We start from the raw sequence: 24,054 nt of genomic DNA, 5'->3' as shown, positions 1-24,054 counted from the left end.
ATTCACCTAGTACCTTGTAGAAGTTCTATCTATCCCAGGACTTATTCTGCCATAATTGTAGCATCTCTCCAAGGACTATGGGAAAGCAGCTGACTCTCAGACCCATGAGAGCTTCAACCAGGAATTGCAAGGGCTGTGGCTGTATATGCAATAAGGTGACTCACTGCCCTGCATGGCTCACTCACCCAAATCCTACGAAGGCTTTGACCTAACAGTGCATTCCTATCTGCCTCTCTCCTGAGTGGGACTTGTTCCCAGGGGATAGAATTGCATCCTATGAGGGATGATCCTATGGGTTGATGTGACCCACTGAGCATTCAGGGGTAGGCTGCCCAGCCCCCTGCAGCTGCTCTGAACCATAACTCCCATAGCCACAATGATTGGGCTTGCTGCCTGGGGTAGATGGGAATCGCAGTCTCAAACATCTGGACAGTGCAAGGCAGTTTCCACAGATCACTTTTTCCGGCACTTGTGCTGCTCCGCAAAGCTGCAGCTGTGTTCCCAGGGCAGCCAAGGCTGGAGGCTGTGTGTCATTCTTGCCTGAGGCCAGCACCGCTTGCCCGTCCAACGTGGCACAGGGTGGAGGGGGGAGGAGGAGGCGCCTGCCGGATCACAAAGCTGCATCCCCAGCAGGAGCACGTGTCAGCACCAGCCCGGGATGTTCTGTGGTTAAGCCCGTGGAGCAGCTCAGGCGGCACTAAAAACAGCTCCGCCTGGAGCTATTCTCATCCCGTCAATATTTATATAGCTGTCTCAGGTGCAGCACCTCGTTCCAGAGGTGCTTTATTTAGGGGCTGGTGGGAGGCAGGGCATGGAGTTCAGCTGGGAGAAGCGTCAGCAGGAGGAAGAGGTTCGGGAGGTGGGCCCAAGGGATAAAAGCACATGGATCAGCAGCAGCCCTTACCTGTACTGTGGGAGTGCAGAAAGTCAGGGTGGCACGTGAGGCTGGCAGGGATGGGAAGCCACTCGTAGGTGGGGGAAAACGCCTCACTCCTTCTCTTCCCACCGAGCCCAGGAAAGGAAAAGATGGCAGAGAATTGGGGGTTCCATGCCAGCAGGCTGAGGTACAGTTTGACAATGGATTACAGGGCATCACATATAAGGAAGGCTCACCTTTAAATAGTGGTCCATGTAGTTTCAAGCAGTAAGGGGGGTATTGAAGTAGGAAGAACTTTTGATTCTCCAGTCACCTCTGACTTGGGTGGACTGAATGGCCCTGGCCAGAAGACCCCACTGGATCACGTCAAATTTGGGCTTGGAAGTCAGGCAACGCAGGGAGAGCTGCTGCTGCTTCCTTGTGCTGGGATGGGGTGGGCATGTCCTCTTTTACTTCTCCATAATCTCAGTGTTGTTTTCATATTAAAAGCGTGGGGAGGGGTCCCAACTCAGTGCTGGAGCATAGCCTTTGCATGCAGAAGGTCTCAGGCCAGATCCCTGACATGACTAATGTGAAAGGATCAAGTAGCATGTGATGAAAAAGAACTTGGCCAGGAAACATGGGGGGGGGGGACTAGAGGTGCAGAACCTCCTGCAGCCCAAGTGCCATATTCCATTGCAAAGAGGATTTAAAGGGGCGCATGCCAGAGCATGAGGAGCCCCAGAGCAAAGCATCTTACCTCCAGGGTGAAGCATCTCAAACCACGAGTGAGTCAAGCGACTGGTGCGATTTACTAATCTCCTTATACCCCTATATTCATAATTATTACCCAGGTAATCATTCCAAACTCACAGATTGTCAGCTGAAGCCAGGACAGAGGTGCAGCAAGAGGGCAAAATCCCAGAAGGGTAACCCCTTGCACATTTATAGTTGGGAGCTAAATTTCAGAGAGGAAGCCCAGCAGGAAGCTACAGCTCCTACAGTCTTGCTCAAGCAGGGAGTCCATATTTAAACTAAACCCAGGCTTAGAATGAGGAGGAAAAGGACCCCTGAGCAGGCCTAGGTAGTGGAAGAGACTGCTCGTGCACATAAAGGGAAGGGTAGTTTCACTGGGTCCAGTGTAAGCTCAGGGTTTTAGGATTGTGGAGAAGCTCACAAACTAAAAGTCAGAAATAGAATGATCCCAAGTTTGAGAGTCCAGGTTATCATTTAGATTTAACCATACACTAAGGAACTCAGCCTTGCCAACCAGATCCTTTCACAGATCACCTATCCTTTGTTGTCCCCTCCAATGTCCCCTATTATGCTCTCCACTGAACAAAATAAATCAGGGAAAAGAAAAACGAGCACAAACTTGCACAAGGGATACACACAGGCAATAAGAAAAGCAAAGAAACATTTTGAGGAGCACAGAAACATTTTGAGGAGCGCATTGTTAACAACAATGAAGAGTGCTTTAACTATATCAGAAGAAAGAAACCAGTCAGAGATACAGTTGGTTCACAAGGTGATAATTATAGAATTAAAGGAGCACTGAAGGAGGATAAGGAGATTGAAGAGAAATGGAATGAATTCTTTTCATCTGTCTTCACAGAGAAGGATGCAGAACAGATACCTGCTCCTGAACTGGTATATTCAGGAAGGGAGTCTGAGGAATTAAGGCAGACAGGAGTAATGAAAGATGACATTCTCAACTCTATTGACAAACTGAATGTTAAGAAATCCCTAGGCCCAGATGGTATCCATCCTAGAGTTCTTAAAGAGCTAAAAAATGAAATAGCTGACCTTCTTACAAAAACAAGTAATGAGTCCCTAAGAACAGCCTCTGTACCAGAGGACTGGAGAATGGCCAATCTAACACCAATTTTTAAAAAGGGATACAAAGGAGATCTGGGAAATTACAGACCAGTTATCTAACATCGATTCTGGGTACATTGGTTGAACACATTATTAAAGACAGAACCAACACATAGAGGGACAAGTCCTGCTGAAAAAGAATCAACATGGCTTCTGCAAAGGTAAGTCCTGTCTCACTAATTGATTCAAATTCTCTGAGAATGCCAGTAAGAATGAGGACAGGAGCATTCTGATAACTATTATTTACTTAAACTTCCAAACAGCTTTTGACAAAGTCCTTCACCAAAGATTCCTGAGCAATCTTAGCAGTCTAGAATAAGGAGGAGGGGAATCCGCTAATAAATCTATAACTGGTTGAAAAACAGAAAGTGTGGGAATACATGCTAATTTCTCCCAATGGACGGATGTAAACAGTGGGGTCTCACAGTGTTCTGCATTAGGAGCAATGCCATTCAACCTAGTTATAAATGATATGGAATTAGGAGTAAGCAATGAAGTGGTCAAGTTTGGTAATGATACCAAACTATTCAGTGTGGTTAAAAACAATAGAAATTGTGAGGATCTCCAAAGGGATTTCCGCAAGCTGTGAGAATGGGCATCAAAATGACAAATACTGTTCAGTGTAAGCAAATCTACTGTGATGTATTTTGGTGCAAAGAAATCCAAACTTCAAGTATGGGCTGATGAGATCTGAACTAACAGGGATTGATCAAGAGAGGGATCTTGGGGCAGCGGGATGGAACAGCTTGATGAAAATGTCAATTCAGGGAGCGACTGCTGTGAAAAAGGCAAACACTGTGTTAGGCATAATTAGGAAAGGAATTGAAAATAAAACTGTCAAGATTGTACTTCACTTATACACATATTTGGTGTGACCACACTCAGAATACTGTGCACAGTTCTGGTTGCTGAAACTGAAAAAAAGTGCATTATTGAGTTGGAAAAAAGTGCAGAGAGGGGCAACGAAAATGATTGGAAGGGTTGGAACAGTTCACCTGTGAACAGCAGTTTCAATGGTTATACTGGGGTTGTTTAGCTTAGCAAAAGGTAAGGAGAAACAAGAAGGCGTTTAAAATTACGTGTGGTGTGGAGAAAGTGAAAAGGGAGACTTGTTCTCCTTCACTCTTAATAGTAGAACCTGAGGTCAACCCATAAAGCTAATTGGTGGAAGATTCAGGTCAGATAAAAGGAAATACTTCCTCACATTGCACCTAGGTAAACTGTGGAATTCTCTGCACAGGGAGCAGTGATGGCCAGCAAGCTGGATTGCTTTAAAAGGGGGTTGGACAAATTCACGAGTGCAGGGGGAGGAAGGTTATCAGCGGCTGCTAGCCTTGCTGTGTGGTACTTCCATTACCACAAGCAGTGTGTCTGTGTATACCAGCTGTTGAGGAGCCTGGGCAAGCGGAACACTTGTCTCCATCCCATTTGATGGAGACTGTGTACAGCTGCTTTGCCCCTGTGTGAACAGAGCACTGGACTGGGTGGACCACTGGCCTGATCCAGCCTGGCTTTTCTTGTGCCCACGGGTGGGCAGGGCCAAGGGGGAAAGGGTGAGGCCAAAACCCCCCAAGCACACCAGCAGAATTTATCCGTAAAGATGTGGCTGCCAGTCCCTAAGCCTTAGGGGAAGAATTTCAGTCTGTTAGAATAAGGAGAACCTGAAGAGATGTCCAGAAGCTCTGGTTAAAAGGGGGCACGGTGAGGGAAAGGGGGCAGGGTCATCTATGGAACCCTGCAGGGCCAAGTTTGTCTTTTATCCTGGACTTTCTGCACCACTTGAGTAGACAACACTAGATTAGATGGACAAATAGTTATAAGGGGAGCTTCCCATGTTCCTTTGTTCCTCAAGGAAGCGAAGCTCAAGGAACCAAGGTTGCCTTTAGATGCCAGGAAGCACTTCCTGGCAGTTAGGACCCCGAGGGTGTGGAATGGGCTTCCACGGGAGGTGGTTGAGGTCTCATCGGTGCAGGTGTTCAAAGATAGGCTGGACATGCACATGGTGGGCATGTTGTGAGCAGAGCTGTTTGGAGCCAGGGGTCAGACTAGATGGCCTGGGAGACCCCTTCTGGCTTGCTCTGTTTCTAGGGTGTGTGGATCAAAGGACACAGGTGGTGGGGAGGAAGAGGGGAGAGAACATGTTTAGGAGCTAAGCACACAATGTTTCACTAACAGTGCTCTGGTTATCTTTTTGAGACCAGAGGCAAGCAGGGGGTGAGCAAATTGCTTGCCAAACGCAGGGAAAGAAGTCTGTTTAACCTACCCCAAAATCAAATAAGGGACTAGAGGAAACAGAGTAGGGAGGCACAGAAGATCAAGGAGGAGAAGCGTGCTTGAACAGGCGAAGCCCTCTGAGCAGCACTGCACCGCCCCTCTGCCATATCTAAGTTGCATGGCGAGCCATTGCTCACATTGGCCACTCTGTGACTGTCACAGGCATTCTTATTCAGGAAATCGTCGTGTATAAAGTTGCTCTCAGGTACCCCTAAGCTGGACTTTTTTGAGTGAACACAAGCCTAGGTCATTTGGAAAATCATAGAAACAGAGCAAGTCTGAAGGGGTCTCCCGGGCCATCTAGTCTGACCCCCGGCTCCGCTCACAACATACCTACCAAAACATCTTAAGCCTGGGGCTGGCCTTTTAAATTTTTCTGCACGTAGCTACTGCTTCACCCACCGCATGAGCTGACAACATCTGTGTATTCCCCGGGCCAATTCAAGGCACTGTTTGTAACCTGTAAAGCCCTACAGGACTTGAGGCCATGATACTCAACCTGAATTGACTCAGACACAATGATTTGTATCTAAGGCCTTCTTCAAAGTGTGGCCTTCTTCCAAGAAAAAAAAGGCTTCTCGGGGGTTGTACCAAATTATGGGATGTTCTGCCTGCTGAGACCCACCTGGTGCTACCATTGTCGTCTTTTCAGTGGCAGGTTAAGAATGCCTTCCACTCCCAGGTATTTAATGGCACATGCCGGGAGATCTCAAATGTTTTAACCTTTCTAGTTTTTATTGAAATTCTTATAGCTGTTTAAACCTTTAAAAATGTTGCACAGTGAATGTAATGCTGTATTCGATTGCACTTGTGTTAGGTATTTTCATTATTGTTCTTGCTTTATGAAATGCTGTGAATTTCCCAGACAGCTTCAGCTATTAAGTGGCATAGACGGGAAATAAATCATATTTCTCACCCTCGGGACACATACAGCCTATGGAAGTTGCCCATCCAGCCCATGGAGGCCTGGCCATCCTCGACAGACCCTCCCTACAGCCATCTCCAAGGTCATCCCTCCAGCCCGCAGAGGAAGCAGGGAGGGGAAATCCATTCTTAACTCTGTCCTATTGTCTTATTATTCATTCCTGCACTATCAGCACCTTGTGCTTTTGGAAATTGGTTCTTGTAAGGAACTATTCAAAGTGGCCGACTATTTGGGGCTGAAGCCTGCACTAGCCCCACAAACCTTGGGGGGGATATGGAAAAGGTGGGCGCCACAGCACATACACAAGAGGGGCTGTGCACAGCTCCATGCGATGTCATTATCCCCACCATTTTCACTGTGCTGTGAGCTAAAGTTGTTCTGCTAGCCTGGAGGCACTAGGCGCATTGCTTGCCACATACTGCTGGTGATGCAAAAATAGCTGTGCGTAATCTGGCCGTGCCATAATAAAACAATGAGAGGTATGGAATTGCATTAGTAACTCAGTTATTGCTCCCCTATTTGGCTCTGCCCTTTCCGAACGCTGCTGAGTTTAAGCTGGAAGGAACGCTGGCTCCCCCTGGTGGCTGTCCTTGGTCTACCTCATATAGAGCCGGCGTTAGCAGGAATCGCATAGATTTCACTTTTTCCCTTTCCCTGGGTTGTGCGGTGGCCCTTTCAATGAGAAAGAATTCACCTGCTGAAGCACCTTCTCTCAGCCGGTGGACCCCACCCAGGAAACCGTGGAAGTAATAGCAAAGTCACAGGGTCATGTTGTGTAACTGAAGCCCAGGACACTGGAGAATTTAAAGGCTTATATGAACAAGGACCATCAGGAAAAGTTAATTGTTCTTGTGCTTAAGTCCTTAACTGCAGCTACTGCAATATGCTGGAAATAACTAATGCCAAAGAAAAGTCCAGAGGTTATCAGGGAATGAATACTAGGCATGAATCATCAGTTCAGTGATGCATTAAAAGGCGCACCCTTGGATGCATTATACTGAGACAGCATTTTCCTGGGTTGACAGCATTTTGGGATGGGGTGGGGGTGGGGCTCCGCTCACGATTCTAGGCATCTGTTTTATGTAATGTGCTTTCGCTGCTTCAAAATAACATTTTGATAGTATCATCCTGTAAGATGTCTAATTTTATGGCAGTAATTGTATGGCTTTACATAACACAAACAAGCTTGTCAGCACTAGGCAATCTCCTTCTCCTTGGAAACGCCTGCCAAGTGCTGCTGCTGTGCGCAAGCTCCATTTATGTCAACGGAGTTGTGTGCCAGGCCCCCAGGCCAGCCACCCCAAGATGAATGGATGTCACTCGGCAATGACTTGTGGGGAGGAGCACCCTGAGACTGCTGGCGATGCCCTCTGGTAAGGGACCACTGGCCACCCCCTCCTTTCGCTTGCTTTTCCATCCCAGGGGTCAGTAGCGAATGCCATGTCCACACCAAATGTGAGAAATATTAATATACGGGAAGATCAGTTTCTCAGTTTTTTAAAAACTCTTTAATCTTCAGAGATACATTTTCTAAACATTCAGGTAGCAATGATTTAACAATCATTTTGTCACGTGAAATCAATCCATCATAGCGAGGGAGGAAAGTTAGCTATCGATTTTCCTTGTGTCAACACACTTTGGCTGCAGTCCACACGCCAATTAAAATGGAGTATTTAGATATAAGCTGATTTATTCCCATTGGTTTCAATGGAATGGAAATGGATTAACGCCAAGTGCTCCGGCTCAGCTGATTCATGAATCAGACTACCCTGCACATAAAGCCCAGCAAGGACCCTGCTCGGGCGAGGGTAGCTGGCTCCCAGCCACTTCCGAGCTGGATTTGCAGCCGAACTGCAGCAGGGTGTTTGGAAGCAGCTGTTCTTTGCTAGTGAGAAATATGTCTCATTTGGACTGGGGCTCAGTCAGGCATGTCCAGCTTTGGATGGGGAGCACAAGGTCAGATGACATGAGTGGCAGCAGAATCTCCTTGCCCCTTTGCTGAGGTGACACAATGAGAACCCGGCCTCACTTCTGGAGCTGCAGGATCACGGAGGAGCCAGTCTTTGTGCTGCTTCTCAGAGGCGGCTTGCTTGGAGCCTCAAGCCTTGCTTGCCAAAAGCAAGGTGCCCTGCCCGGCACAGCTGGGGGCTTTCAGAAAGGGATGCCGACATGTGCGGAGCATTCTCAGCCAGTGCAACCCCTCTTCCTAGCTTCACCAGCAGCTCAAGAGTGGGCTGCCGCACAGGATTCAGGCTCCCCACTCATTCCCAGCTTTGCTCTCCTTCTTGCAGCGAGGTTCCATTCCCCAACTAGTCCACGGATGCAGCTGTCTCCAGAGCCTTTGCACAACTCCACTGTGAAGAGTAACATGGCCTAAGGAATTGCTAAATGGTGGATCAAGCTGGCACTGGACTGGCAACAAGAGCAGCGCTAATGTCCTTATGGCATGTTGTTGTTTGACTGCAGATCACTGCCCTGCTCTGGCTCTGTGCCACGCCTTGGGGATGAGGAGCATTGGAAAGGCTCTCGAGAACCAGCTCCAGAGACAGTACACAGCAGAGCGGCTTCCAGATGCGGGCACCCAGCTGGCAGAGCACCGAGTCTGCAAACTGGAGGAGTCCCTCTTTCTGACCCAAAGCAGCTACCTGGTCCTCCTGGGTCGCAGGTTCTTGAAATCTTCCACGGCTGTTCTGGCAGCATTGCACCCTGCTGCTCCCATCACACCTCCTCCTGGAGAGAAAATGCAGGTGGTGGTGAGGGGGCGGGGGAGATCCGGGCAGCTCCGTGGCTCCCACAGTCAGGAATCCTGTGGATGGCAAAGCTCTTGCAGGGGTTGGCCAGTGGGAGACAAGCTTTATTTTTCTCTCTTTGGTTCAAAGAGGCTCACTAACTAGCAGAGTAGGACAACAGCGGGACTTCACATGACAAACCCACAGAGGAGAGGCAGCATTTTCTTTTAATTCCCTTTTTGCCTTGCCCTAAGGATCGGTGGGTATGGTGCACTAATCGCCTCATGTAGGGAAGATCCACAACCTAGCCTCAGGCCAACTTAAGCTGCAAAAAGTAGTTGTGGGGAAGGGGGTGGAGATAGCTTTGGACCAGAATTGTGCAACACAGGGAAGGAAATTAACACGGTCTCTCTCCACAGCAAGCCCAATGAAAATTGCCTCCCAAAGCTGCCATCTTTCCCTGGGGCAAAGGACAGTCCTGGGGATGCATTTTTGGTAGCAACGTCAGTACTGGAGGAAATGTTAGCACTCCTCCCTGCACATCGTGGCTGCAATCCTGAACGGAGGGTCCTGCAGCTGCTGTTGCAACCCACCCACCTCGCCCACACTTTACTCTTACCATCTCGCTTTACTCTTAGCTGCAAGCTGTGCTTTATTACGAATGCTCACACTCACACACACTAGTCGTGTTTCATTTATGGAAGGGTGACAGGAAATCCTATCCAATCAGCACTTGTAGGACAGAATCAGGGTAAGAGTTCAGGGTAAGGGCTCTCAGTTCTGTGGCGCTGAGCACCCTGGGAATGCTGTGCTTGGGAATGAGAACCTTAATGGGGGCAAGAGAGGGGGTTCTGCTTCTCTCTCCAGAGCAGGGCCTGTAAATCAACGTGCAGGCTGCTACATCCAGCCCGACTGCTTAGGCAAGTTTAGACCAGGAGGCCTGCGCAGACACAAGGCCCTTCCTTGCGGTCCTCCCCAAGAAGCCTCTCCCTTCAGGGTCTGGTTTTCTCCCCTTGTTCTTGTAACATGTCCTATTTGTTGTATAACTTTGTTTTTGTTGTAAGCCGCCCTGAGGCTTTGTTGCGATGGGGGTGGCATAAAAACGTTTTAAATAAATACAAATAAATAAATTTAACCTCGCGTCGCCCCACCCAGGCACATACCAGGATGAGCACCGCTTCCGCAGAGATACAGGCCTTGGATTGGAGACCGGTAGCTGGAGGAGGAAGGCGCTGGCCGGGCAAAGTAGAGCTGATCTAAAGACATTGCCCCGTGAAATATGTTCTGAAAAACAAAGGCAAGATCAGATCTCTGGAAAGGCAGGGCTGCTAAGCCCAGTGCAGAGCCAGGAAAGTTGGACAGGCGGAAGACTGGGGCACAGCAGAAACATTGCAGGTACTACATTCATCTGCATCATCTGTGCTTCAAGGCACAGTGAGCGCAGCACGGACTGCAGCGCAGTCACAATACCATTTACTGGCAAAGAAAGGAAAAAAAGAGGCGAAACATCACTGCATGGTGACTTGTTAAATCTTTCTGCATGAAGCTTTTGTGAGATTGCAGCATAAAGACTCAGCCAGGCAGGATGTTGAGTCAGGGGAGTTTCTGGGAAGCGAAGCAATTCTCAAAAAGTACATACCCCGCCAGGTAGGCCAAAAATCCGCTCAAGGTCTGGAGGTGTTAGGACATCCCTGCCAATGACAGAGGCCTTGAATCCAGGTGCATAGGCTTCAACGCAATCAAATACTATAGGGAAAAGAGATATCGTCGGTCACACAGGGAAAAAGAGATTAGCCACTCAGCTCAAGGCAGATTAAACATCTTATCCAGGACAGTCTTTCCCAGATGAGCCCTCCAGATGTGCTGGATTGTAACTCTTGTCAAAAGGATGATGCTGTCTAACAGCAGAAGATACCAGACTGGAGAAGACTAATCGATGATGCCCCAGCCTCTGGCTTTCAGACTGGCTGGAGCACCCAACTGGAATTCGAGTTCTCAAGAGCTACAGAGACTTAAACACTGGAAGACAGCATGGTTAAAGACCTTGACCTTGGCCGCCAGTCTCTACCCATCTGAAACAGGCTGATGGAAGTCCATGCCTAAATACAGTAGACTTGCACTGGACAGTTTCTTCAAGTTTTTTTTAAAAAACGGGGTAAACAGAAACAAATACTTGTGAACAGTACAGGAGAAAGAAGAACCAGTATATTCTAACCTGAAAACAAATTTGTTCTGAATTTTCCCTGATGAAAAACCATTATAAATGAAAAGGTCTGAAATACTCTGAAATAATAAGTAACTGTTCTCATAAGCCATTCTGTGTGAGATTTCTAATCCTGGTGGACTTTGGGGTTTCTCATTTTGTATTAGAGAAGTAAGGTTTATCGTTCTCTAAAAGAGCTGAGGAATTGGTTTGTGTGTATTGCCTCTTCTCAGACAGTAGCAGAATGTGTAAATTAGATGAGAAACATGACCCCAAGGACACAGGAGCCCAGGACAACTTTCCTGGAGGCAGGGGACGCTCCCCTCTTCTTGGCGCATGGCCCTGTAATTCCCGCTGGCCCTCAGCCGACTGGCCATACCTCGGTCAGCGTAGCCCTCGCGCTCCCGGTCATCCCACGGCTTCCCTGCCGCCAACGTGTAGGGGGTATACTGGGTGAAGAGAGAGACCACATGGCAGCCTGGGGGAGCCAGTGTAGGATCCAGGGCAGATGGAATACACAGTTCGATCATGGGCCTGAAATGACAGAAAGGGGGCAAGCTGCAAGCCTTTCAGCCGATCGTTCAGAAGAATCCCTGGTGCCGTCACACTTAATCCAGCACCAAACATTTGTTGGGCACCGAACCTCGTCTGGCGATAGTCCTGCTGGCATCCAGGAACAGAAGGAGACCTAAGTGGGACAGGCACGACGCTGAGCAGATGGACACAAGCTTGGGAATGACTTTTAAAAAAGACCTAAAGCATGTAGAACAGGGCCAGGCAAGTTGAGGTCCTTTAGATACTTTTGCCTCCAGTTAGTGACTCAGTTGGTTCGGGCTGATGGGAGTTGCAGTCCAAACCATGAAAGAGAGTGCTGAAGAGACCTGCTATAGCCTCAGGATGCAATAATATATGCCTTTACTTGGGAATAAGTCCTTCAGAATTCAGTGGAATCTAATTTTGAACAAACAGGCATAGAAGAGGACCATTAATTTCCTTTCTGTTTGATGCCCATTGTAACAGGTTGAGTGTCCAGCTGAATTACACAGAGGATTATAAATGAGACTGTGCACTTAAAATACTGAGTAAATGACACTGTGTTCAAACTCCGGCAAAACTCCTCCTTATATCATGGCAGGGTCCTGAGACTAGGAGCTATGCCAAAGTGAGGCTTCCGTTAGCAACCTGGGCTTCTGTCCTGGGACTCCTCTGCACTCCCCCCCACCCCTTTATAGCTGGTCCGTATCCGAGTTTCAGGGACAGTGACAGACTGTGAGCCAACGCAGTGTTGGTAAACACAGCTGCAGCCTGGGATTTGCCCAGTCCTTCGTCAGATTTAGCATGCTTCCCCAACCTGGTGCCACGCTGGCTGGGGATAACCAGAGCTGCACTTTGTCATCTGGACAGCCATCTGAGTCGGATGGTGTGACTTGGCGTCCCGGAACAGCAGCGGGATGGACACGATAATCTCCATGGCCCCTCCCAACTCTACTATTCTATGGTGCTATGACCTCCTGGGGCAAGAGGCTGAGGAAGCCTCATGCAGGGGAAGCATGGCTGCAAAGCTACAGAAAAGCAACTCAGCAGAACCATGAGAAACATGCTCTGTTGGCAGATTTGGAGATCAGGCAAGAGGGCCGTGCATCAGATTCGAGTCAGCGCCATTCCCCGCAGAGCTGTTCTCAATCTTGGCCTCAGGCGGGGCAGATTCCAAAGCAACCCTTGCGTTGCCCACTCAGCCACTGCAGTCTCACCTGTCTTCTGGTTTTCCATTTGTGCACCACTTGTGCGCCTGGGGAGGGGGAAAAGCAGCCTTCTACCTTTTCAATACATAAAATAAATACCTGCTGGATGGCTTCCCAGAGCAGGCGTCTTCAAAGGCCTGGTGCAAGGTATGCATCTCTTCACAATTGAGGTGGATGGAGCACTGATGGTGGGGCGAGGGGTGGCCATCAGGGGCATTTGGGGCTGCTAGGAAACTGGGCAACCGATCCACAGCCACTGCAGACACAGACAGCAGAGGGCATCGCATAAAGCACAGTCCGTCGGCTTGCCCACTTGCTTCATAACCTTCATGTCACTGTCTCCTCCACACTTTTCAGCAGGCGGCATACAATTTATGAGAATATATGTGGAGGCAAGAGCAGACTTTCAGTATTATTTTATGGCCAAGCAGTTTAATCACGCGGATGCGTGAATAAGCTGTAGCGGTAAGAAAAAAAGAGGGAAATTGGCTGGATGTCTGTGGGACACGGCACATGCTTCAGCCCTCAGCCCCCGTCATTAAGCAAGCAGTCTATGGAGGGTGGGGCCAGACTTGTTTCCTGTCACTTCTTCTAGGGAAAGTCTACACAAATGAGCATGGGGAAAACAGGGAAGTAATGTGAAAAGGTAACCCTACTAAATTAAGGGAAGAAACCCTTAAGGCCTAACTGGCACTATCCAGGCTTTACTGGCATTTTTAATTTTACTAAACTTTTTTTTCTATTTGTTTTTTACATGCACACACATAAAAAACACATATGTAACATCTGGTATGCCATGCCAACCTGAGAGTTCTACTCTTAAAGGCAGCCTAGAAATAATTTTAACTATATATCTTGAACTCACTGAACCCTAACACTCTCTCGTTGGACTTAAGGTTGCATTTACACAACCAATAAGGACAGAGATAGCTGTGTTGGTCCATAAAAGTTGGGGTGAGGAAATACAAAGAAAATCCACAGTACTCTTCTAGGGCCAAGCAAAAAGTTGCAAAGTGATGACCAAGGTTTTGAGTTCCTCAAAACTCTTCATCAGGCTGGTGCAAAAAGCAGCACATGGGAGAAAGGATAAATGAAAAAGTAACACAAGCCTGTATTTTGTACCATGCAGCTTGATGAAGACTCCTGGAGAACCCAGAAGCATGCTGGCTATTTTCTGATAATCTGCTTGGTCCTAATAAAGATATTGCGCAGTGATGGATTTTGTAATTTATGTTATCTTGCACCATGAAATCCCTTTAAATATATTTATTAGCAGTGATCCTGCTCCCTCTGCTGGCCACACATAATGCCTGCATTTGCATGATTGGGAAGGAAGAGACACAGCAGCTTCCCTTCCCGGCTCTGCATTGCCACATTTCCATGATCACCCACACCAGGTGTGGGTTGTTGTGTTGTCTGGACCTGGTGGAAAGAGCCGGCAGGGGTGGCTTCCAAACCACCCCGCTGCCTTATAACAAGCCACGGGCTGTGTGGTGGTGGAATTCACCCCTGCTGCCCACCTTTCTGGGTTCTGACGCCACAACCTGTGCTGGGTGCAGTTAATTAAGGAAATGAGCCATTGCACAACCATCCCATGTGCAGGGCAGAGAATGGAACACACCATCACTTTTTTCCTTCCCTGATCGTGCAAACCTGGCTAATGCCTGATTGGAAATGTCTGTTCCACATCTGCTGCATTTGGATGAGCTTTTATCAGATTTTCAAGTACTTCCTTGTATAACTGCTTGCTCTTCCCCCAGCCATTGAACTAAAGCAAATGGTGCACCAAAAATAACTTTAAAATGTGCTATTTTAACTTATTCAAGGTGAGCACAAACATCGCTTTCTTCCCCCGTGTAGTGTGGGGATGGGGAACCTCCAGCCCACAGGATGGATATGGTCCAGGGGGTTGCCTCTCTCCTAGCAGGGAAAATCTTTTGTCCCTGATAAGCAGATGAACAAATATACAAACTTTTCCAGGGCCTGGGGAGGAAGCTGCTGAGTTATTCAGTTTGGCCTACTTTTGAGAAAACATTCAGAGGTTCAGTATTACAGGAACACTATCTAACGTTTCACTGGGGGATTCACTCCAGCTTTTATCAGAGTAGACAGGCAGAAACTGTCTGCTGCTTACATCTGAGCAGACTTAAAACCAATAATCATTCAGCCACACACCTTGGCCTTCGTCTACTCCCACAGTTGGAATGCAACACCCTCCCCTGACCTCTCCCAAATTAAAATCCAGCTCTCTGGCTGAAGAAGATTCCTCATTCTTAATACAGAGACTCTCCCTTGGCCTGCTGCACCATGGAAAAGGACATGCCACCAGGAACCTTTGCATGAAAGCTTCTGGCCTCCGTGCAATATTCACCATTGATCTTGGTGACCGGAGAGCGTGTGTCAAATTGTGAGATTCTCTGGATAAACTCCAATGGCAGTTGCTCCTAAAGAGAAGAGTCACATGTACAGAATGAATGAACCCCAGGAAATCAATTTATCTTTGTATTCTATACCATTGTCTGTAATAAAATTCCTGACCATGTACACATACATGCACACACACACACGGCTACTGGCAATCACACCCCACTTTCTTGCAAGAACATGCTTTCTTTGAGTGCCAGGCTGGTATATGAAACTCAGACCACTATAGATTTGGATGGAGAGGCAGGCAAACCAGCCCTGGTACTCACAGATGCTGCAACTGCAGTGCTGGATAGATATGAAGAGAGCTGCAAGCCACACATCTGGAGGGCCACAATATGCCCACCCCTGCTCTGAACACCCCGCTCCTCGGTAGGGGAAGGAAAGTATAATGGTGACATCTGGAATTAGGTTACCCGTTTCCATGCTATGCCATGTTCACCTGAGGAGTTAATTCTAGAAAGGTGAGCTGTGGAGATGCATTGGACAGCACCAAGCAGCTCTTTACTTCAGTTCCATCTTGGAGGCAAACACCTTGCACCTTCCTATCAGGACTCAGAAGAATCTGGGCAACCGCCTGCAGAATTGAGCAGAGGGATAAGCAGACCAATGTAGCTTCACACAGGGACCCTGTAGAAAACACCCGCGCACCCGCCCCACCTTGACAGGACAGGAGTCGTGGCAGGCGGCACTCCTGTGCCAGCCTCTCCTGCAAAGGCACCCGGTGATGCCAACGGCATGGAGTATCATCAGCATGGCACTGGGCCCGTGGTGAGAGCGCATCACAGAACAGGAGACTGTGGGGTCCCTCTCTTCCCTTCCAAGCAAATGCACACACTGCTCCAGAAGCAGCGGTGTAGTGATCAATTTGAAAGTACAGACCTTCGTCATAAGACCTTCCGTAGCCAAGCCCCCAAGGAGAAAGTTGCCGTTGCATTTATCTACATCAACAAAGTGGTTCTAGTCACTTGCGTCTTTGTGAGAGACAAGACCTTGGTCAAGCTAAAGGGTCTTAATTGCTTATTCAGGATGAAGCCATAATAAAGTACCTCACTGAATTGTTTTTGAGAAAATTCATTTCTCCTTGCTACAGTGAGGATTTCTGTTAAGCGCAGAAGTCACCGGGAATGAGGAGCAGGGGGGCAGAAGATGTCAGTGTTTCTGCTCATGAAAACATGCCGGCGCCATGCTCCTTCAAGGCCTGGTTTTGCGACTCCACTGGACAGGACTGCTCGTTTCCCCCCAATTCTTTCCTTCCATGCCAGCATGCCTTCCCCTGCGACACATCGAGGGCAAGACCAAGCCTGGAACCCCTTGCAGCAAACTGCCCGCCTGCCTGAGGAAGCACCCACCTTCTCAGTGAAGATCTCAGCCCCGAGCGCAGTCGCGGCACAGGCCAGCGCTTGGGAAAGAGCACCCATGCCACCGGCCACGTAGCCCCAGGCCCCCTGGCGCCCCTCCAGCTCGCCCATCACGTGGTGCAGCAGCACATACCTGGAAGAAGGCCGAGCGTTAGGGGCTCGGTGCCCACGGCACATGCAGAAGGCTGACCCGTTTGAAGTGCGGGCACGTGTTGCGACTGCCTTCACACTCAAGCCTCCAAGCAGAGCCCACCACTGCAGGCAGCCTCACTATGGTTTAGGCAGAGCAGAAGGGCCTGGGCAGGCTTGGCTTCCTTTCAGACTTCTTCGCCTTCTTATATCTATTTATGGAGAGCTCTGCTATGCATGATGCTTCCTCCCTCTCAAACACACATTACTATTTATGACAGCATTTAATACAGTATTTAATAGCCCCTGCTTACAATCACTAAGGGCCTGCAAAAGATTAAAAGCAATATGAAAACAAGATGCTGTTATCCTTTGCAAACAGCCCAACAACCTCTCTTTATACCCAGCAATGCCCACGCGTAGACTGACCGTAATTCCAGATACTCAAGACTTTGGGCCAATACACAGAGGCAGGAGGGACTGGTGCATGATGAGGAGTGCAAGCAAAGGTCCCTGAGTCCTTACCCACTGCCTGGCGTGTGCGGACCAGCCATGGCACCAATAACTGCATCTGTTGCCAACGTAGCTTTCAAGGGCTCAGACTCAAACCAGAAATTCAAGATCTGCAGCAAAAGGAATGTAGAACAGGGTCTGCATAGTATGCCTGAAAGAACCCAGCCATCCAATCCCGCTTCCTCAAACTCACAGGGAAAGCCGTGCACATTTCTAAGCCGATGAAAAGTGCCCTGTTTACAGATGTCTTTATTATTATACTGATATATGGTCCAAGAGCTGAAGCTCTCTGGATGATTTACAAAGAATAAAACCTTAATATGTATTATAAAAACAATATATACATAAACACAGAACACAAAACACAGAGAGAGGCACAGATGTGTCTGAACACACTGTAAGCAATAAAGAAACCCAAGGTTTTGTTCCAAGTTTTTCTATATTTTTAAATGGAAGTTTCACATTTTCCATAACTTATGTGGGATTGGCTGCTGTAGGGCTGTGGGGATGGCATGGCATTTTTCACTAAGATGGGAGCAGAAACAAGGGAAGGTGGCAGTGAGGTTTTCCCACTGGGTTATTCAGGAGCACTCACCTTGGAAATCGGTGCTGTGAGGACTTCATAATATTGGGGGAACTGTTTTCCTAGAGCAAAGCCTGGCAAGAAGAAAAGGTGTGGTTCAAACATAGCTTGGGAAAGCAAAGTGCTCCTGTCGGTCCTCCTATTCCCCACTGCCCTACAGAGACCCAGGACCTGAGAAAAGTTTTCACTAGGGGAGCATGGTCTCTTACCCTATCCAAGTAAGCTGCCACACAAAGGCCAAAAAGATGAACTATATCAGAAGAGTCCTGCTGATCAGACCAAGCCTGCCCCAAAAGAAAGCAACTCTTCTGGGGCTAAGAGCTTATTTGGCAATTTGGGTATTTGTTGTGGGCACCATCACAAAATGGCTTCAGCAGCAAGCGTGAGAAAGAACATATAACTTGCCCCAAATACATGTATTATTTTAAATTCTTACCTATAGCTGGGAAGAGGTGAAATAAGTTTGTTTGTCTATTTAATTGATTTCTATACCACCCAACAGCCAAAGCTCTTTGAGCAGTTCAAAGGAGCTGGGAATCAGCTCCCACCACTGTAGAATTCTCCGTGTTTTAGGCAGGTCACTTGTCTCTTGTTATGCCTCCCATGGCTGGAATGTTGTGATGACCCCCAGCAGACTTTCTCAAACTATCCAATGAATCCACAGCCCAGGAAGGTTTGCCCACTTCTGTCTTGGAGTGACAAGGGACTGATGGTAAGTTGATTGCAGAGAATGAAGCCCCAGTTACAAAGTCTCCAATGCACATGCTTCATCATTAGATCAGACACACACAACAGCTGCTGAAAATAATTCTCAGCCCAACCTACTTCACAGGGCTGTTGTTGCAAGTATAAAACAGAGTTATGTAAACCTTGGGTTTTTCACAAGAGGAATAAAAGCAGAATATAAATGTAACATAATCATAGTAATTGCCTCACAAATAGCCAATCACAGACCACATGTCTGCAGCTGAAGCCCATTGTGAGTAGAGCTAGAAAGCCTAAAGTGGGGTCACTTCTTTTCTTTATGCCACCCCCTTTTTTCCTACTCTCCCTCTTCTGTCCTACCCCTGGGCTGTCAAGGAATTAAGCCAAGGGTCACAAGTTGCCCACTGCAGATTTAAATCCAATGCGATTCTGAGCAGCTTGGCCTGGCTTCCCACTCATCCCGGCACCATACCGGCACGAAACAGTTTCTGCAGATCTCGCAAAGCCCTGAACCGCTGAAGCAGGGAGCCCTGGCTGAGCAGAGCCATGTCCACAGGGCAGGTATCAAGCAGAGGGTCTATGGCTGACACCAAGCGGCTCATGAATGCCTCATATTTGGGAAAGGCCTGCAAAGGAAGAGGGAGGGGAAATCGGTTTGATGCTATCCTATCAGCTCTGACTGCAGACTCTCCCAAGACAGCACCAGTATCTAAAGGAAGCTGTTCTCAAGACCCACATCCCTGGCAGTCATCATCCCCATAAGTCTTTGGGTATAGCTTCCTGTTTGTACCTTCCATTATTCATTCTGCCCTTTCCCAGCTCGGTTCTAAGGTAGCTTCCCAACAATACCTGGGCATCCTTTACAGAGAATTGAGCAATCTGGCTCTGTGTCTCAGCCAAGTTGTTCCCCAGCAACAGAGAGCGGGGGGCTTTGCCATCCTGGCCTTCCTCCAGCAATGGGGTGAAGGAGTAAGGGTCACGGAGAAGCACTTTTAAGCCATGTTTCTGCAAGACAAAAGACAACATAGCCTCTAAGCGAAGGGTTAGACTTGCATATACCCTTCTCAGTTTTCCTGGTATAAACCTTGTCAAAAGTATTTTGTGCAAACTGACCACATAATGACCCTATTCTAAAATTAAAGGATGAAAAGTTCTCTTTTTCAGAACTGGTGGAAATTGTTGTGAACTATCAGAGAGCTTTGGCTATTGGGCATTACAGCATAGAAATAAACAAATGAAGTTACAAAGTCTGCCATCAGCAAACAAATGCTGCAATCTAAAACATATTCATGTAGGATTCAGCTCCACTGAATAGAGTAAGACTTACTTCTGAGTAAACTAAAATCCCCATGCATTTCATTTTTCCCTAAACAAAATCCCTCAGTTTTGAGTCTCTTACCTGCTAGTCTCAGATTTTAAGACTTAGTCTCCTTGAGAAATGAGATACTTATCAAAACAGACCACTGTGCCTGATTTTCTGGCTTGTAGGTCCTGACTCTTAACAAGAAAAAGCACAGTGACAGGAGACTGATGTGGTCCCTACTGAATAAGTTATCCTAGAGCACTGGGAAGAGGAGAGAGTGTGCAGGGATGGAATTTGCCAGGGCCTTATCAGGTGCTAGAAGAAATGGCAACCAAGGCTGTGAGGAACCAGGTGGGATCCCAGCAATTCCAAATGCCTCTGCCTACCACCCTCCGCTGGCCATACCTTTAACTCAAGCTCTGTGTAAATCTGAGGTCTCAGCAAACTGAGCAAGTAAGAAGCTCTGGAGAAGTGAAAACCTGCAGAAGAGGAGATGTTAGGAGCATCAAAAAGCAGATACCCAAAGCAGGGGACAGGGAGACAGTAAATGGGAGATACAGGTCTTACCTGGGATAATCTCTTCTGTCACTGCTGCACCACCAACAAGGTGTCTTCTCTCGAGCACTGCTGTTTTCAACCCCCCCTTCTGCAGGTAGGCAGCCTGTGGATGGAGCAGGTATCATCTCAGCCCCAAGCAACCCCTCGCTGGCTTCTCTTCTGGGGCTGCTGTTGGGAAACTTGTTAGCCATGAAAGCAGGTACTTCCCAATAAAGAAGTAATCCCCCAAATGACAAGCCCTACGGACAAGCAACACCTTCCAAGCTGAACTAAAACTTGGGTGCTACCCTCAGTACTCACAGCCACCAGTCCGTTGTGTCCTGAAAAGAGACAGATATAGGATAAGAACCCATTTCTTGTCATCTTCCTTTCTGTGCATGCAGCATGCATATGCACACAGATATGCATATTTTCCACTGGTGCAGCCACAAGCCATATATTTGTTCAAGCACAGCACTCCCTAAAGAAAAAAACAAAAACCTACCTCCTGCAGCCTGATTCGGTAAAGGTTAACAGCCAAGCATGTCCTATTGTGTTCGGTGCGCTTACTCTCCAGGAAGCGGGCACAGGATTCAAGTCACAGTCTCCCTCCCGCCTTTCAATCCTTGCATGGAAGTCAAGTTTCCATCCTTTGCAAGGCAGTCAACCAGCTCATCTAACACTCCAGCCCCGTATAGCGTCATCGGGCCCTCACTCAAGTTTCTTAATCTTCTTTACCTAGCACAGTAGCAACATGGTCGCTTGCCAACCCTTCCCAGACACCTGCCTGAACACTGGATGATCTTCATGCCCGGCCCACCTCCGACCCAGGCGTGCCCCCCCAACGCTTCACGCACGCGACACCCACCTGCTCCGATCACAACCGCGTCATACTCCCGCTTGAGGGAGACTCCAGAGCCCGAGTGGGCTGCCCTGCAGCTCCTCGAGAGCAGAGGAACACCAGCTGAGCCCAGCCACCACCCATGCCTGGCTGCCATCTTAGGCTGGACTTGGCAGTTTGATTAGCACTTTCACCAGTCCCTGAGAGAGGGGACGTGGGGCGGGCGCTGCGAGTTTTCAGAAGAGGAGGAGTCGAGGGAGGAGGAACTTGGAGGGAGCCGCCCAGAATAGAAATCCCCGCTCCACAGCAGGGCAGCGCGGGGAGCAGCGGGCACGGGGCCTCAGGTTATTTACCCTGTTCCCTGGAACAGGTTTAGTACATCACGCAAGACATGCTGCTGTCTGAGAACCGCAACTGGGGCTTCACCACGCGGTGGTGGGTCTTAGTATGCAAGGCCATCCAACTTAGAGGCAGAAAATCCCACAGGTGCCTCTCCCTAGTGCTGGCACTGAAAAAGCAACACGGTATAAGTACGGTTCGCTGCCCTCCAGCCCTAAATCGGCTGTCGGAGGTGCCCAGCTCTCAGCCGCTTTCCAGTACTCCTCGCGGTGCGTGAATGTACGAATCCTGCACGGGCAGGCTCCATACAGAAATATAGGAGAGAGGAGCAAGGAAAACTCCCGCCGGACGCAGCGCGCGGCGCCCTTCTCCGTAGCGTTAACGGAGCAGGGCTGGCCAGTAGATTTCCATACTGCTTCGGAGGGCAGCTTTATTGGGCAAAACCACTTGCGACAGCAGATGAGCGCTGCTCCAGTATCTGGCTATAGGCCAGAGGCGAGCTGCCTCGATTGGTTTTTACCTGGGGCCAGGCCTACAACCTGTTTTCACTGGCGGCAAAGATCAGCTCGAGACTTGTGGAAGACTAGTGCCCACCGAAATGGTAAATGGTGCCTGGGCTGAATGGCTGAATGCTCCGGAGAGGACTTAGTTGTTGCTGCCGCCCTCCAAAAGAAAACCTGTCATGGAGAAAGCTACTCTGATTAGGCTGATCGATCTCCCTGGCCAGTTGCTGAGGAACATGAGCGAGAAAGTGCTGTTGCTTTCAGGTTCTACTTGCAGGCGTCCAGAAGGCACCTGGTTTGCTACTGTGCAAACAAAATGCTGCACTTCTGGTCTGATGCAACACAGCTCTTCTTTGGCTGATTTTTTATGTTTTGTTTCAGGTAGGGAAAAGTAGTTCCTCTTTGAGATCCTATGCAAACCCTGTTAGTGGGGCTCTAATAACTGCCTTTGGACTTGCAACTTTAAACTAATGGGGAATATTTGTAGATTTGGTTTTAAATTTGAAAGGGAGAAATTAGTTTTGAATTGGTATGTTAACATAAGACGTTTTTGTTACAAAATGCACCTAAAGAAGCCCATGTGTGTTAAATATATATTGATTACTTTTGCACTACTGATTGTTTCATTTTTGATTTGATGTGGCTGTACTATTACATTTATTGACTGAAATGGTACTTCTTCACTGCTTTGTTGCTGTGAGCTTTTTGCGCTTAAGTATGTTGTTGGCGTCCAAGCTCAAACCAAAATTATGCAAGCCCTCACCTGTAGCCAAAAGCGATGCAGGTCATGCAGAAACAGATGGGAGGTCTGGAAAGCTTCCGAGCACTGCAGGATGTTTCCTCTTAATAACTACAGCCTGCACTTGCGATCAGCTGAGATTAGGATGGTTTTCAGTCAAGCGTTTAGAGAAATAATTAACTTCCATTATCTTCTGGTATAATTATTTCCTCAATGAGGGTGATATATCCACTGTCTTTCCACATGCGCCACTCCCCCAGCCTCAGCTGCTGACTGGTGCTCCCAGATCCTGAAGAACATTTCAGCTTTGCAGTAATGAGAACGCATCATGTGACTCTTTCCTTGTGTACAAGAGACTGTTAACCAGAGGATGAAGGCGATGGCATGTGGGAGGACATAGCATTGCATTGCTCTGTTCTTGTTAGCCTACAAACCAGACCTTGAAAAGGAACATTTTGATTCTCCCCACCCCTCTGTATACTCCATTCCATTCCCACCCCACACCTAAGTGTCAGTGGTGCCTGATGGCTACGTTGAGTCCTCTTGGAGATTTTTCTTCCCCACTAATTTTCATTTTTTTAAAGGGGTTTTATACTTCTGCAAACCTCAGGGTTTCCCTAAGCTTGCCAATATCTTTTGCACACAGATTTTGTCTGTATAAGGATCCAGCGCAGTGTCTCATATATTTGATAGTATATCAATTCAAACGTAGTACCACTAAAGAAACAAGCTTATTCCAACCTTTCTTATTTCTGTTGTTCCCTTCCAGCAAAACAGAGAACTGGGTGATAGAGACTGGCTCGAGATCGCTCGTGAGCTTCCTGACTTGAACAGGATTCAAATGCAGGCGTATAGTATCAGACTGGCCCTCTCTTACATACCTCTTCAGAGAGAGTATTCCATACTGTTTTCATACAGTCTTCCTCTGAGGTATCTGTTTTCCTATACCCTGGTTATTTCAATTCAATAATTGAAATAACCTCCCCATGTTTTAATACTTTGTTATTTTTTCATATCACAAAATATTAAGTATAGAATGATGGAATAGACGCATACTGCCTCCCGGCTATGCAGCTACTCGAGCACTCTGTCTGGGAGCTTCCTTTAACATACACCCATCATATATGAAAGACTTATATCCCCATCAATAGGTACAAAATACATCTAAATTTAATGGAAGCCATTTTATCTATGAATGACTTATGTCAATTTTTACTATGATTTTGTCAGTAGTAACAGGTTCTCTTTTGAGACATCACTGGATATTGTTGATTTTTCTACTAGCCCAATTTTTGTAATTGCACAGTTCCTCTATATGATTAAGAAAAATAAAATATTTAGACTTTCCAAATGCACTTTAATTGCTGAGAACAGCCCAGCAAGCTCTGGTTAATGAGCCATATAAAAATGAAATGAATAATAATAAAATTTTTTCAAAAAGAGCAGGATCTTTGCGGTTTCTTTCAGTTT

At 47.7% G+C, this 24,054-nt stretch overlaps 1 protein-coding gene across 1 annotated transcript; it reads right to left on the bottom strand.

Moving 5' to 3' along the window:
- Window positions 1-7,424: 7,424 nt before the first annotated feature.
- PYROXD2 (pyridine nucleotide-disulphide oxidoreductase domain 2) lies at window positions 7,425-21,160 on the bottom strand. Its single transcript, XM_044436468.1, has 16 exons — window positions 21,031-21,160; window positions 20,484-20,503; window positions 20,193-20,286; window positions 20,031-20,104; window positions 19,172-19,327; window positions 18,795-18,948; window positions 17,630-17,691; window positions 17,047-17,144; window positions 16,384-16,525; window positions 15,474-15,608; window positions 14,979-15,051; window positions 12,707-12,863; window positions 11,245-11,399; window positions 10,302-10,408; window positions 9,826-9,946; window positions 7,425-8,663 (listed from the first exon to the last, which is right to left on the bottom strand). Exons 1-16 carry the CDS (start codon window positions 21,158-21,160, stop codon window positions 8,575-8,577), a joined length of 1,767 nt encoding a protein of 588 aa, XP_044292403.1. The 3' UTR covers window positions 7,425-8,574.
- Between the last annotated feature and the right edge of the window lie 2,894 nt (window positions 21,161-24,054).

This window comes from Varanus komodoensis, unplaced genomic scaffold (assembly GCF_004798865.1).
Source record: "Varanus komodoensis strain SLA01 unplaced genomic scaffold, ASM479886v1 scaffold1, whole genome shotgun sequence".
NCBI lineage: Eukaryota > Metazoa > Chordata > Lepidosauria > Squamata > Varanidae > Varanus > Varanus komodoensis.
Note: the sequence above shows the minus strand (reverse complement) of the source record. Positions and strands in the feature narration are given on the sequence as shown.